Genomic DNA, 16,211 nt, shown 5'->3' with positions numbered 1-16,211 from the left:
GTGATCCTGTTTTTGAAGTGCTTTGGTTGTAGTGTTTTTTTTTTTTTTTAATTTTGAAATTGGTTCTGATAACCATTACTACAGCCTAACCTGGAGGGTCTTAAGGGACTAGATGAAGTTGCTTTCAAAGAAGTTAGAACTTCTCAAGATTGTTGCAACAACCATCCATATTGCATTCTAAGAATACCTTGGTACATGCAACCTGGACCTACCTTCCAAGTGTGCCACAAAATGTTAATCCAAGAGATGGTGCTACTTTTGATGCCAACTTGTTTGGTGTTGCATCTAAAAAGAAATGCTTTGTTAATTGCTATTCACATTCATATTTGGTTTCAGAACTATGGATACCTTTCAGTTAAAATACTTGTTTCTACTAAGAGGTAGATAGAAGCATAGTGAAATGAACAAGCAATCAAAGGAACATTTAACAGCCAAGTCAGTAGAAAACAGGCCATGTAAAGCATATGCTTACCTCCAGCTTTCACTGGACCCTTATTTTGACTTGTAGAAACAGACAAAACTCTAGTCTTGGGCTTTGGGAACAGGCTTCCTTTTACCACACTTCCATCTTTACTTTGTTGGCATAGCCTCTGCAGATTGGGAAGAGAGCTCATCCTCTGAATTCCATTGCCTACAGCATCGGATGATGTTGCAGAAGCTGAAGATTTAGCCAAGCTTACAGCACTAGATGTTTTGGGAGTACTAGCTGATCTTTCTTGCTTGCTGGATCTCTCAGTACTGACAGCCTGCAGAGATGACACCCTAGCAGGTCTGACCAGAGCCAGCCTATTTGTACCAGTTGAAAGTTTAGAGCCACTCACACTAACTTTTGAAGATGCACTTGATTTTCCTGAAATAGAAGGATAACAAGCAATGATTCAGAAATATAACAAGTTTTTGACTAATCAAAATGATTAAGCTCACACAGGAAAACAGCAATTTATATTCAAACTCAGCTTTAAGGACAAAATATACAACTATTGAAAACTTACTCCCTGAGCACTCAATGTTATTTGCTTTGTAAACTCTTCTCACCAACTACCCAAATTACTGCAATTAAATCAAATACTCTTCAAAGAATGGCAAAACAGCTAGCAGATCCAAGTTACATTTTCAGCATTTTTGCTCTGCACAGTTGGGATCATTCCCTTAAACGGGCATTTAGTGGTTAATAGTTTAAGTTATGCTGATTAACAGCACTGCCTGAACTACCCCATAAGTGCTTTTCTCAGTTTTCAGTATGGTTCTTACTTCTTCTACTGAAAGTAAACTACAGACTAAGATTAATCTTGACTAGATACTTCCTCTCATATAAAGATTCTTACCAAGTCTTAACTTCTAGTGATACCTTATAATCTGTTCAGAAAAAGTACATGATAAAGATTTACTCTAATTTGGTATCTTGCTAGATCTACACGCAATGTATGACATCTGTCAGTGCTTTTAGGACATTTTTTCTTGATCCTCTGAGGCTTACTGTAAGGGTCAAATTAATATCCTTACTATAGTAAGGAATACAAAACTGAATACAACCAAGAGGATTATCTCCAGTCTTTTCAATCTGCTTGAATAAAGCCCACCCTTTTATTAGTCTTACAGAAACTCAGTACCTGGAACTAGGCTTTCCACCTCGCTTCTGTGGTTCCAGGTGTTTTGTATTATTTTCTTTTTTAAATTCAAGTTGGACAACCTTACAACATTCAGAAGCTCACATGCTTGGCAATAATAGAAGATGGCACACAACAAAAGCAGGTTTCCTGAGGCATTGCTTACTTTCTAGCTGTGTCACTCACATGCAGGTAACAGGCATACATGAATCTATTTATTACCAGCAAGAGAAGGCTAAGATTTTATCTTTAGTCCACAGGGATTTGGCTAGCCTACAAAATGTTATTCTCCACTCAAAACATTTCTTACTGCTTGTATGTGCTAGACACCATTAAAAACATTGAAACCCACAGGCCAAGAGATGCTTATGTACTTTAAATTGATTTCTTTAGTAAGAGCATTTACCATTCTTTCCTATGGGAGAAATGGGTAAACTTGAGTTCAGACTGGAAACAGACGATGAAGATGACGAACTAGTTTTCCTTGGGAGACCACTGGCAACACCAGGAAGTTTCAGATGTGTTTTCTTTAGATCAGGCTGAATCAGAAAATATTGTTTCTAAGCAAAAAGAGTATTTAACATACTACTTTGCAATGCTTCTGCTGGGCATTATAGTAATTTGCTAGTGAGCATTGGAAAAAATCCTTCCTCAAATTACAGTTCATAGAGTGAACTTTCTTGGAAACAGTTCATTATAACTCAGTTGTTATATAGAATTGGAATACAAGATCTAGGAACTGGACTTCTATTTCTTCCACAAACCTGAGCGTAGACTTAAAAGGACCTCCTGTATCTTACTTGTCTTCATATTAATATTATACAGGACTCCTACAGCAGAAACTTCTCTGCAAGAAGCTAAGTAGATGCCAGAACACGATGCAACTTTTCAGCACTGTAGGGCTGTCATGTGAGGGTGGACGATTAGCTTCTGTTAGATATGCTGCCACCTACTTAGAAGTAAGCAAGCTAGTGCCACTTACAGAAAGGCCGACTATATGACAACCAGTCCATCACAAGCCAAGCCCAACACCAAGTTCCACTGATCTCTGTCTCCTGCTACACACCTCATGCCTTCTTCCTCCTACCTTTCTACAGCACCCACACCATCCTCAAGGAAACTGCAGCACTATACTGAAAAAAGTGTAAAGCAATACCGCAGCAGAGTAGTGGCACACAGGACTAAGATGTCTACAGGTCCAAACCAACTGACAACTATGGGTTTCCTTCCTTCTAGGAAGTTATGGCAGCCTTTTCAGGTGGTACTACACACTGCTTCTTACAGCAAACTGCCAATCCCTTACATGCAGCTAGTGCTTTAAAAAGCAAGGCAGTGCTTATGACTCCAATGCATTTTTAGTTGCTCTCAAGTATATTCATTGTGTTATTGACACAGAAGACACAGTCAAGATGACAATTACAGCAAAGGGACTACTTTTCCTTGAACCCATTACACAGAGAAATACAGCTTTAAATAAGAAAGCAAACTATATTCAGTTTTCTCCTCTTAAAGAAACATCACAAAGATCAGTTTCATATTAAGAATGCTTACCATTACCTTACTTGGTGCAGGAAGGACTTTTTTGTCTTGCATTGAGGAACTGCCACTGAACGAAGACTCAAAGACATCTGAAGCAGCACTTGATTTATCAGAAATTAGATCTTCAGATGATCCCATGCTGGTCACATCTCTTTTTGCAGAAATACTATGTTTTCCTTGTTTGGGCTGCAAATTTCAATGCAACATTTTAAAAGCTGCAAGTGTTTCTAGAAGCCACTATAAAGCTTTTTACTATAAAACTTTTGCTCAAGCTGATTTTGTTAAGAAGCCAAGACAATAGTCAATAAAGCCGTCTTTGAACCCAGTCAAGCCCTTAGTCTTTAGGCTAATATAGTTTAAGTTAGACTAGTAAATATATTATTAGAATAGGCTTGGACACATTAGAAATCAACCAAAAGACAGTTCTGAAACTGTCATCAGCACATTTCATGTAATCATGTTTACCTGCATGCTGTAATGGCTGTTCTTTAAAACTCTAAGATCTCCATTTAATGCGTACTCTTCTGCTTTACTCTAAACTTGCAAAGGATGAGACTATAATAGTAGATGGCATCATCTGAAGTGCCTATTTAGTAATAGTGTACAATTTGGCTACTTAAAGCATTAAGTCTGTGCTTTTTCTTAAAGCATCTGGAAAAAATATCAAGAAATCTTTCATTTTCTACAGATGATGGAAACTTCCCATTTTCAGTAAAATTTGGATTACATAATGGAACCTAAGTCATAAAAAATGGAGCAATAAAATCCAGAAGGTACTCTTGAGACTGGGATTTGTATGTGCAAAGTCACTAGCAAACAGCTGTTTCATCACAATTCTGATCATTTTCCCTAGGATTCTATTTTCAGTTTGTCACATAGCCTAAGTCTTATACCACTAAATCAGTCCGTTCCCAGGTTGGAGAAGAGATATGGACAGAACCAGAATTTAAAAAATCCAGTCATATCAAAATAATTTGCTTTTTCCTTTAGCTCCTTTGAAAAGTTAACAGCATACAAACCCATTTTTGCACATTAAGTTGCAAAGAATAGACTGTAATTTTACAAGCAAAAACAAACCACCAAAACAGTATTATTCCTGGCTTCTGTTTAAATAATGGTATTCCCCAAAACAGAACACAATGGAAAAGAAGTTTGCCAGCAGTTACTCTACGCTGCCATAATAGGTAAACTAGTTGGCTTCTACACTACAGTGTCTGCCCCACTTTTCTTTTTAATGTGCAGCTTTTCCTGCCTGAGGATTTTAAGAAGTAGAAAAAACCCGTAAGATTAAAGCTAACTTATAAAAATAAAAATCTTGTAGGCAGTTTAAGTGTTCCTATAACAAAGGTCATGTTTAAGGAAAACATTGTTACCCAGATATGTCTTTACCTTTTCTACAGTCAACATAATGCTCTTTCCAAGAGCAGCTGAAGGCTTAGCCATTGGCAGTTTGCCAGTTGCTTTCTTATTTTTTTCTTTAGTTTTCTGTTCTTGGGTCAGAGGGGAGCCAGTGATTTTCACAGGAGATAAATGAATTTTAACGGGGCTTCTGTTTGGAGGAGTATGAAGAATGTATGTTTTGTCACCTGACAAAAGTTTATCTGATCCCTTCTGAAAACCAGGCGGCAGATTTGATGCTGGGCTCTCCCACACGCAGTACGTCTCCCTCTTAACAGCCCTGGGACTTTTCTCTGTATTTTCGTTTCTCAGTATTTTCAACTTTGACTTTGAGTCCTCAACAAATTTTTCTATAATCTGGTTTTCCTGTTCTTCTGGCTGGCGTATTTTATTCTGTTCAGTCTTACTTCCACTTTCTATTTGCAGTGCTAACAAGCGAGCTTCTTTGAAAATTTCCACGAATTTCTCTCCTGTCAGTGGGCTCCACATGAGTTTCTCATCAGAAGCAGGTACGCTCCTTTCAGTGCTTCTTTTTGCTTCAATATTGACAGCAATACATTTTTCTTTGTGTCCCAAAGGTCCAACAAAAACTTCATCTTCATTTCCACTATAAAGAAAAATAAGTCAATCAAGAGCTTACATTACATGCATTTTAAAGGTATATTTACCCATATACACTTAACATACCTTGCAGGAGAGAGTGAAAGGTCAAAATCGAACTTCTCATCAGTCAGAAGAGGAATGTCTGAAACTGTAACAATTTCATTAGAATTTTGTCAGTGTGGATTTGTGATAAAAGTTACTACATTATGATTTTGTAACTCTGTGAAGCCGATGTCAGATGGCAAAGGAAGTTTTAGGTGTCAGGTTTATGTAATTTCTTTGAACCTTTTTTTATTATTTTAAAGGTACAGCTACAAATATCATTAATGTGGCAGATGCCCAAATATCATGAAATATCTAGCCAGTAACTTCTAAGCATTCATAACAGAAGCATGGGATCTGACTTTGGGAAAGGGTTATCAGCAGTCACCAATCAAGAAAACAGAGTACATAATCAAAACTAGATGACAAGACAGTCATCTAGTCAGTCAGTTCTCTTCCAGTTGAGACCACTACATAACATTAAGAGGAGGCAATGAGAAGAATTTGTTTTCCTGTTAACTAATATATACACTGAATACTAACTGAATCAGCAGCGGGCAGACAGTGAGAAGAGAGGAGCTCAGATTGGATATATAGGAGAAGTTGATAACTTCATGCCACCCACATCACTACACGCTCTAAAAATCAGAGCTCCACAACATCCTGAAGACACTTCAGTCTGAAACTGGTAACAAAGAAAAAAGTTCACAGAACAAGATGAAAAGCAATTACAAGAGATCTAACAATCTGAACTTAGTTTTTAATGAGGAATAGCTAGAAAATATCCCATCATCTCTTCCACCTACCATCACTCATGCAAATACCCAGTTTTTCTTCAGTCACGTGACTTGAGTGATGGGATACTGTTTCCTTTCCTTCCTCCATAGTGGCTGGAAAACACAGAATTAGCTATGCAGCTGGGTTTAAAAAACAACAATTAGGTCACAGATATTTTGTTACCACCAACTTAGTAAGGAGGTAAACATTTTCTTTGAAGACCCTCTAGTGTGTTTACATGGTAAGGTTTTGATAGTGGGGGGCTGCAGGGGCGGCCTCTGCAAGGAGTGCCCAGCAGCTGCCCCATGTCAGATAAAGGCCAGTTCCAGCCAGCTCCAAAGGAACCCACTGCTGGCCAGAGCTGAACCAGTGAGTAAAGATGGTTGTGCCTCTGTGAGGACAGACTTAACGACAGGGAAAAAAAACCTGCTACACAACAGCATCTGGGAGTGAGGAGTGAGGAACAGCCCTGCAGACACGAAGGTCTGTGCAGAAGGAGGGCAGGAGGTGCTCCACCCACCAGAGAAGTATCCCTGCAGCCTGTAGAGCCCTCTCCATCATATTTTCTCCCCCTTTCCCTTTGAGGAGGGAAGTGAGAGTGCAGCTGTGGCAGAGCTCAGCTGCCCAGCTGGGTAAAATCATCACAGACCCCTATACGTAATGGTCAGTGACAGCTACATAAGCATGGCTTATGAGAGCTCACTACACTCTCTTGAAATCGAGTGTTGAATTATCTGATTATACAAACATATGTTTCAACATGTAAACATATATCCGTACAGATATAGACCACATAGACACTTACGGTGCTGCAACCTTTATAAAAAGCCTTCAAACACGTAGCGATGCCCAAGACTCACGAAATTCCTTAATTCCTTAAATGAAATTCCTTACGAACTTCGAAGTTCTAATAGCTAGACTCACCCGAACACAATTTAGGGGCACGCGCCCAGACACCTGCACCAGAATCCCGCCACCCCCCAGGCTACGAGCACCTTCCACAGCTCTAAATTACCAATAAAGCAGCCGGGGCTCAGCCCAGCTCCCCTCAGCAGGCCCTTCTCCACACAGCCCCCGCTCACCGACCGGATGCCCCCCGCAGCCGGGCCCCCCTCAGCCGCCCCAGCCGCGCTCACCTCCGCGGGGCTGCCGTTTGAAATGGCGGTCCCCTCACGTGACTCGCCCCGCGCGCTCTCATTGGCCCGTTCGAACGATACAGCTTTCCCTCAGGGCATTGTGGGGGTTGTAGTTGGCCGCGGGACCCCGACGGCTCTCGCTGTGAAGGCCTCAGGCACTCGCTGTGGCAAATGTGTAGTAGATTAAACACACGTAGTTACTCACGGACACGTACAATTAGGATGGGTCCTTTGGAGAGTCACAGGGTCAGCTGTGGGTACCTGTGGCACACATGCCCAAGGCAGTGGCTCCTCCTGCTCCACTTGGGCTCGCACGTCTGGCTGCCCCTCAACGCTTCCCACCCCTGAAGTGCAGGGGCTGAAATGTCATCCCCACTTCTTGTTCACCTGCTTGACCCCAGCAGCATACACACATGGGGAAAAATTCCATGCAGGGAGGTTACAAGGAGCAGTGACATTGCTGGAGGTCAGTCCCTGTCAGTGCCAGTTGAAGTGGGCTGTTTGGTCAATGCAGTAGGTTTAACAGCAGGCCGATGGCAATAAGAAACACCAGGACACCACCACTTTTCAACAGTTCTAACCAAATCACAGCAAGGTGAGGCTGGCAGGGCCCTCTGGAGGCCAGCTGCTCCAACTCCTGCCCAAGCAGGGACACCCAGAGCAGGCTGCCCAGGACCACGTCCAGGCGGCTTCTGAAGATCCTCAAAGAGGAGACCCCACAGCCTCTGTGGGCAGCCTGTGCCAGAGCTCAGTCACCCGCACAGCACAGAAGTGCTCCTGGTGTTGAGGCAGCACCTCCTGTGTCGTGTTCATTGCCTCTTGACATATAATCCTGTTACACAGCCCTCAGGATTGTCTCCTAAGATATATATGGATTTACATTGCCTCAGAAATAAAAGTCAAGTGGTGTATTCTTTTCTGAGTGTTCGAGTATGACTAACTAAATCATTGGATTGGAATTTAGGAGCTGAATAACAATAATTAATCATGACCTGCAGATTTTCATATAGGCAAAGAAAATATTTTGTAACTCTATTTCTACCTGGCCACCTATTCTGGTATCTTTCGCTGTTGATGGAGACTTCAAAGCAGTATATCTGCAACTTGAGTGTATAACAAATGTCCTGTTGACTTATGGGCCCAGAAAATGACTGGGAGTAATAGGCTACCAGGCTGAAAATTAACATGCTTATATCCTTCCCTTTTTCCCTCTCTCCATTTTTCCCTCTCTCCCTCCCTCCCCATCACCCAGCACAGGTACCTGAGGAGTCTCTCCTGGCAAGGACTTGTCAGTGAGGTGGGAATTGTCTGGCTTTGTTGGTTGTGAGATGGACCAATCTTCAATAATCGAGTGTTGCTGTCTTCCAGCTTCTGGCTTTGTCTCTCAGGATTTTATAGCTGCTCCCTTTGATGTTTTTCTCATGGGTCCCTGAATTACTATTACTGATGTAACCATTTCAATTCTATGCTTTTACCTTTCTTCTCTTGCATTGCTTTAGCCTAGAGAATGTTTCACCAACAGCTCAACAGTGATTATTTTTCAGCAAAGATGAGCAAGTGTCTGTGGCTGTATTAACCAAACTAGGCCATGTGCACTATAAAGGATAACATTCCACACAGAAAATTATGATACTGGTTGGGAAAGAGACAGAGATAGAGACAGAGACAGAGAGACAAAGAGAAGAAAAGTTAGGAGATCGCAAAAGTTTACTGTATGTCCAAAATCATCAACCTCACACTTCTAATATTAGGCTTGCACATATTTATTTTAGCTTAGATCAGTCAGAAAATTAAATGATCAAAAAGAAACAGAAAAATGAGATGAAACTAATGGAGAAAGGGGGCAAATAAGCCTCAAGTGTTACAGATCTTAGGACTAAAGTGGAAAAAAATATGATGAAAACTAAAAATATAGAGGAAAAAAATAGTGTACAGCTTTTAGTGTGGAATCCACCACTCTGCATATAAGGTTTAAGAATACAGGCATCCAGCTCTTTTTGAAGAATCCGAAAGTTGTAACTGCCTATATACTCAGAATGAGATTTGTAAAAGCTGTAAGTGATTAAAGTCAGTGAAAGCCTATAATTTTTTACTGAAGTCTGAATTTCTACCTTGAAGCCACTGTAATATTTCTATTATTCTATGGTTAAAATACTCTCAATAATGAAAAATATGATATCCTCAGTAACTCCACTGGTTACAGAGACACTGTTTTACCCCTCACATAGCAGTTAGACATAAAGGGCACATGCACGCCTGTAGAAGTGCACACTGATGTACTGCCTTTATAGTTGCAATGACTTCATTTAAAGGAAATGGAGACTCGAATCAGTTTCTATTAAACTGGTGCAGTCTTGATAAGAACAAAATAGCTCATTTTTTACAAACGGTATTCATGGAATAGAGTTTTAAGATAGATGAGAGCATGAGTAAACAAGCTCAGTCTTAAGATTTAAAACATTTAATCCTGTAAACTTGAACATTTATTTTGTATTTTAAATTTTATCTAACAGACTTTCTAGAGTGTAAGTGATATCCCAAGAGATATTTGGGCATTGCTAATGGTTTTAGTAAAACTAAAGGAATCAAATATGAATTATATATCAAAATAAAATGCCATGGGAAAGAAAGGCAAAAACCTTTACAAATGTACCAGAAGTACAAGTTTGGAAGTGTCTTAAGTCAACAGCAATTAAATGCGACACTAAGCTTACAGTAACATTTAAATTAGTAAGGTTATTTTATTTGTGTGGCAGTTTAAAGATGATGCGTGATGTTCAGATTTTCTTTTGGGAAAGAAGGGTTTTTGCCTGTTTTTCTAAACTATGAATTAAAATCCTCTCTATTAATGAGACCTACAAATGCTTGGTGGTCTGTTTGACTTATTATATTTAAACCATCATAAACCCAGCTAATCATGCTATGCACAACTTTTGGGAGAACTTTTATATTAGCACAGTCTCTTCTTAATTATGGTTCCAAGTGATCAGGGAGGAATAGGATGTATGTGACTTAGTTATTAATCCCCTAAATGTCCAAATGTTTTGTTTTGTGCTGATATACTGGCTATTGGCTGCTTACAGAATATGACTATGTAATAAAAATCAACAAATTGTTAAAGAAGACACCTACTTTTTCATAAAAATGTTCGAATATTAGAGTACATCTAAGTGATGGTAGCTTGAAATTTCACTGTAGGCAAGTTAAACCCAATTACAATTATAGAAAGGAACTAAGTTTTACGCAAAAATAGCCTGTGATCTAATAGAAAGTTCTGAGTTACAGCTCATCCTGCATGTTTCACCACCAGCACCCTCCATCTGTGCGTTACTTCTGTTGCTATGAATCTGGCAGCATTTTAGCAGCTAGCCACTGTTTATAAGAAGGGATCCCAGCAGCTAGAAGTCAGTCATTGGGATTACTCATCACTTGCCTTGTGAGCTGCTTCAGGGAATTTCTTGAAGAACTGTGTCAAAATTAGCTTTAGAAGACCGGCAATTTGAGAGCTTTGATGGACACATATCAGGCACTCCCAGACCAGCGTTGGTCAAATTGGTGTGCTTGGAAGAAAGATTCTTTTTGTTGGTAGAGTTGGAAGAAAGATTCTTTTTGTTGATTTTCCTCTTTTGTGAAAGGAGAGAAGAGGATAAACAAGGACTACTTCTTCCTCTTTGCGAGAAGAAATCTGATTAATTGGGAACATAATCACTACGATACCATGAATGCTTGCAGGAGGTAAGCTGCATTCACCTTGGGCAGGTAGAAATGGGAAAGCAAAATATTGACAATATTCCCCTTGCAGTCTTAACGTAATGCTGCCAGATCATAATCATGATCTATGTTACCTGATTTGTGATTACACAGAAGGCAGCCCGTGTCCTCATACAGGTGATAAATGTGTATTTCTTATTCTAAAACTACCTTCTGTAAAATCTCAGCTTCAGAACTTCTCTTATATTGATGAATTACCTTTGCAGATTGCACTTCCTCATTTTTCATTTTTTCGGTTCTGGCAGCTCTCTTCCAAGAGTGCATAGGTATCTAAATATAATTTGTATTTAAAGCTCGTTATTTATAGGCTGTATCTGCCATAACATTTTTCTTGGTAACTCCTACTCTTTTGTGATAATGACAGCAGAAAAATGCCTGAACCAGAGATGTAATGTGTCTAATACTTCTCAGACCCCTTCCTAAGATACAGTAAAGTCACAGGCTGATTGATCTCCCTTTGGCATTCCAGTTCAGAGAAACTGTAGGCATTCAACATTTTTATCTCTAAATAAATAAATAAATAAATAAAGCAGGTTCACTGGAGGTTAACAAGCAATTTTTCAGTTGAGATAAAAATAACTGGAGGTCACTTACTCTAGACTAGCACTTTCAAACCATTTGGGAAAGGTGGCAAAGCGATGCAGAATCAGAATCAGAGAGAAAAAAATGTTGCTTCAGAGAATACTGGAGATACTGTTGGTGTATTTGCTCCTGACTGGTATCACTGGCTAAAGAATACGGTGACATAGATCACTGGGGGTTATCCGCTCTGAAAAGCAGAGAGAGAAACCTATCATCAGAGCAGAATGGGAAACCCACATAGCACATGCTGTGCCTACTTTCATGGATTAAAGCTTTAGAAACTGGTATTTTTTGTTTGTTTTCTTTTTCACTGTGCCACTTGCATAATATTGCCAAATGTAAGGGTGTGTTTTTTTTTTCATAAAACTGATCTGTATCAACAATGGAGAATAAGAGTGCTGTGCATCCTCTCAGAAACCTGTGTCCAATCTCTCTGCATGTCAGTGGGAGAGATATACCAAATGGCCAGTAAATGCTCTGCGTTTCCAATTATGGAAATTACTTTATAAGCCCCATACACTTTGAAGAGCTCTTTCCCAAATCTAGCCTGTGATTCAGTACACACTCTGGACTCACTATAAACACCATTGAACTCTTAATAAACGGAATTGTTTTTATCTTGTTTTATGTTGTGGTAGGATACATTCGCTCCGTGCTCACAGACAGAGAAACAATGCCAACACACATGAGAACTGGCACAGTACCTCTGGGTTCAAGCAACAGCGTGGAGATGAACTCGCTACAGTCCTTACGCTTTACACAGTGATCGTCATGGTCCTTCTAATGGCAATCTGGGGAGCCTGGACAAGGAAGGATTCATATGTATAGTAGCAGTATGCTTTATTTGTGAAATATTTAAAGAAATACTTGTATTGATTATTCGTACCTAGGAGGTACAAAAAGAATGGTCCCTGCCTATTACGGTGTACTTGAAACTGCTTAGACTACTGCTACTTGTGGAACTGAAGCTGTGAAGCGATTTAATAGGCAATGTACAGAACGTGACTTTGTGAACAATATAACTGTTTGTATATAACATATAGACATGTTTGTATTACCCTTTGCATGTATATGAAACATTTTAAGCATAATAATACACTCTCGGGAAGAAGAGTTCAAGTAATATTTTTATTTGTCAGTGTTTTGTATATCATAGCAGGTTTTTTTTTTTTTTTTTTTATGTTGTCCAGTCTCTACCTCTGCTAATATTACCTGTCCAAATCCATGGTAAAACATGCTATATGAACAGGCAACTATCTGCCTTGTCACAACAACGCAGGAAAAGAATCAATAAAAACAGCTATCCTGCAGACAAAGGAAGACTTCTGAGCAAATCAAATTCTCATCTCAGTTGCTGAAGGGAGTTTATATGGATGATGGGGCTTGCATCTGCATGTGTTCAACTTCTAGTGTAAACTCAGGAATGAACCCACGAAATAAACGGCATTTCTAAGCATCCTTTGTTGCAGGACCATCTGGCTCAGTCTTCAACTTTGTAAGGTTACCTAGTCCTGATGAGCTCAGGTCAATAGACTGGCAGCTCTGAAGGGCAGTAGCTGTTGGGAACAACAGTCTGAGCCTTTGGAGCTCAAGCTTAGCTTAATGTCCAGATTTCAGCATTGCCTAAACTAACAAATAATATTGCAATAACTAAAGAACTGCAAGACATTTTTAATATTTAGGGATATATACATGTTTAAGTAGTAGCTGCAGACAGCTTTCCTCCTTGGAATTTGGGCAGACGATATGCTTGTAGGGAGAACACAAGTCATATTAAAGGGCAGAGGATTCTGTCCTGGGAAATAGCAATGCAAAAGAAACAAAAAACACCCAAAGCTTTGGCTGTTACAGCAGACAACAATTCAATGTGAACTCCGAGTGTGCTACTAGACCCCATAGGGTTTGTGATTGCTGGATATGCAAAAAGGGGATATTGGAAATTGAGATTAAGCCACCACTGTTTTCACGTAATTCCTGTAAGCACGGTGTACCTCATTCTGATATCTATACTTAATCAGGAGGGGTATGGAAACTGAAATGCTTTTGAGAATTCCTACATGAAATACCTCAAGGGGTATTTACAAAGCTCAGTGCAGCCCCAAGCAGAGCCCCGTGTCTGCTGTAAGCTGACCAGTGTGTGGAATCAGTGCTCCTGCAGCCTTCAGGAAAACACCCTGGTTAAGGTAGCACCTCTTTGTGGTTTGTAATGAGAGCAAGGCTTTGATAATGCTGCCTGAAAAACAGCACACACAGGAATAGCAGTAAGAAAATAGATGCTTAGTGTATTAAATACATTGCCATAGAACACACGGGTCCAGTCATAAAGCACGTATGATGAATTACTATTACAAGTGAAAGCACAAGCACCGTCCCTTCCCTTGTTAATGTACCATTTAAGTACAAGAGAAGACAGAGGGATTTACATGTCCTGACAACGGTGTGAAATGAAACAGGCTACTGGGGCTGTGTGATGGGCACCGGGCTCAGCACTCTGGAAGTTTACCATCATGACAGCTTTTATAGGAGAGAGGAAGAGACAGTTATGACAAGAGGTCAAGGAGTGGTCCTCCATAATCACCTATTTTGAAAGTGATGAAGAGAGCTTCCCCTGGCTTAAGTAGGCACGGAAGGAGGCCTGACGCTGCTTCTTTGAAAACATAACAAAGCAAGAGAACAAGCTTATGCTTGAGGAGACAGACGTAAACTGTGAAGGGCTTGGGAAGGAAAACCAGGCAATTGAGGCTTAGGATGACAAGAGAGGAAGCCACTGAACAGAGGAGGGGCAGGCACACTTAAAGGTGAAGGGAATTAACTTGTTGAACTCTTAACCAGGGGCTGAAGCACTTCTTTCCTTTGCCTAAGATTTTGTACATCAGACTGGCTACTTGTTCTATCAATCTGATATACAGAATCTTAAGCTACCTACACAGCTTTTAGAAACACACTTTTTGTTGGTATTAAACACAGTTCAGAAGTGCACAGGCTGCAGTTTATAAACTGAACTGGAGGAAAATGAATCTCGAGCACTTGTGCTGTTCTTCAGTTGCATTTGGAAATGGCCAGAGAGCAATCAGGAGGAATTGGATGGATGTGGAGGCAGCCTGCCCTCTGCTTCTCTCTTTCCTTGAAAAATCTGTCATCAGATTCTTTCCTTGAAGAACCTCTCACATCTTATGCCAAAAAAAATGTTTCCCCAGCCATGTGGTGGGTAATACATCTGATCCTGCACACGTGCACCATCCCACAGGTGAAGGCTACTTGCAACTCCTTTAGGGGCGGATAACTGCCTCAGCCGTGACAGCATGAGGTTTTCCTGAAGTACACATCCACCACATGCCCAGAGGTGGATATATCTGTTACACAATGGACTGGCCAGCGGTTCGGTCGTGTCACGTATCAGATCTGCCTAGGCTGAAAGCTTGACATCATCTTTAACTCAAACAATAATGATTTGTTGGCTTTAGCAAGAACTACAAACTCATTGTAAAATACAACTTTGTATATTCTGCTACATAATCCCCCTCCAAGAAACTCATGTATTGCAAAACATTCAATCAGGAAAGTGAGTTCTGTGGAACAGGTTTTAGTCATCAACTTTTAGAAGCACGGGCTGCTGGTTTTGTTCAATCCATGTCATGCCCCGTGAAAGGGCAGCACAAACAAAAAGAAACAACACCACACATACACAAACAAAGCTAGAGCATTTGGCTGCACACCACACACACAAGGCTAGAGCAATTGGCTGCACATCAGGGTTTAGGATTTGTTCACTGATTTTGTAAATACTGCAGATATAATCCTGCCTCTGAAGCACTGGAGACCCAAATAGGGTATTGAAAATGGCTTTCTCTCACCTTCTGATAGAGGAGATGAAAACATGAAAGTTCAGAGGAGATAGCCGAACATTCAATGTTACGAAAACCACCAAATTTTCATCTTGATTAAAAAAAATGTGTGTTCTTCAAGAAAATAGAGACATATCTGGGAGTCTGAGATACCACCAAAAAAAAAGGGGGGGGTGTTTCAGCATAAAGTTGAGAAGGCAGAACATACCTTTCACAGCTTCCTTATAAAAAAAAAATGTGTTCCTGTTTTATGATTTTTCCCCACTCTCCTTAGCTAAGGATTGCAATGCAGTAGGAGAGCAGGGAAAAATCACTTGCTGCACTCATGCTGAGCACAAGACATCTCTTTCAGATTCCTCCATAATCATCTCTCAGACTTCATCATTGAGCTTCGTGGAAAAGTACTCTCAGTTATACAGAGGACTCTGAAAGCAATCTAGTACTGTCCTTTTCAGAGTTAGGACAGGTATACTTGTAAGATTTCTTTATGTGTGAAAGACTGTACAGAATTAAATTTCCCAATAAATGAAATTAAATTGCCAAGACAGGGTATGGAGTCTCCCTTCCTGGAGATACTCAGAAGCCACCTGGACGCTGTCCTGGGCAGCCTGTTCTGGGTGTCCCTGCTTGGGCCGGGGTTGGAGCAGCTGGCCTCCAGAGGGCCCTGCCAGCCTCACCTTGCTGTGATTCTGTGAAATGAAACAAAGAAGTCATTTAAAAGATTACTAGTGGAACAAATGACACCACCTTGAGAGAGAAATGTTAACTGGTGGCTCACTTTTCCCCCACTGGCTAGCCAAGTTTTTTGAAAAAGAAGCAGAGTGGCACTTGGTGGCTAAGGCAGCGCTGGGAACAGCTGCAGAAATGCGGGGACAGCTGGGGTCTTCTTCTCTTTAGACATACCCTTTCCC

General features: G+C 40.4%; 1 protein-coding gene and 1 long non-coding RNA gene across 5 annotated transcripts in view; one reads left to right on the top strand and one right to left on the bottom strand.

Annotated features, from left to right (window-relative positions):
* Positions 1 to 16,211, bottom strand: part of GTSE1 (G2 and S-phase expressed 1) — a 33,014-nt gene that overhangs the window by 4,200 nt on the left and 12,603 nt on the right. Inside the window, exons 1-8 of one of the 4 annotated variants that reach the window (XM_035315460.1) lie at positions 7,103 to 7,162; positions 5,996 to 6,079; positions 5,232 to 5,295; positions 4,536 to 5,151; positions 3,165 to 3,332; positions 2,014 to 2,146; positions 473 to 850; positions 213 to 285 (exon numbers count right to left, since the gene is read on the bottom strand). In XM_035315460.1, the coding sequence (XP_035171351.1) occupies positions 213 to 285; positions 473 to 850; positions 2,014 to 2,146; positions 3,165 to 3,332; positions 4,536 to 5,151; positions 5,232 to 5,295; positions 5,996 to 6,074 (1,511 nt within the window). In that variant the 5' untranslated portion in view covers positions 6,075 to 6,079; positions 7,103 to 7,162. Of the gene's footprint in view, positions 1 to 212; positions 286 to 472; positions 851 to 2,013; positions 2,147 to 3,164; positions 3,333 to 4,535; positions 5,152 to 5,231; positions 5,296 to 5,995; positions 6,083 to 6,615; positions 6,636 to 6,782; positions 6,798 to 7,102; positions 7,163 to 16,211 lie in introns of those variants that run through there. The other 3 variants (XM_035315463.1, XM_035315461.1, XM_035315462.1) reach the window with 3 other exon arrangements.
* On the top strand, positions 10,434 to 12,913 carry LOC118160628. The gene is made up of 2 exons (XR_004747602.1): positions 10,434 to 10,837; positions 12,094 to 12,913. It is a non-coding gene; the product is annotated as an uncharacterized LOC118160628 (long non-coding RNA).

Source organism: Oxyura jamaicensis, chromosome 1 (genome assembly GCF_011077185.1).
Source record: "Oxyura jamaicensis isolate SHBP4307 breed ruddy duck chromosome 1, BPBGC_Ojam_1.0, whole genome shotgun sequence".
Taxonomy (NCBI): domain Eukaryota; kingdom Metazoa; phylum Chordata; class Aves; order Anseriformes; family Anatidae; genus Oxyura; species Oxyura jamaicensis.
This window is presented reverse-complemented; position numbering and strand designations above follow the sequence as displayed.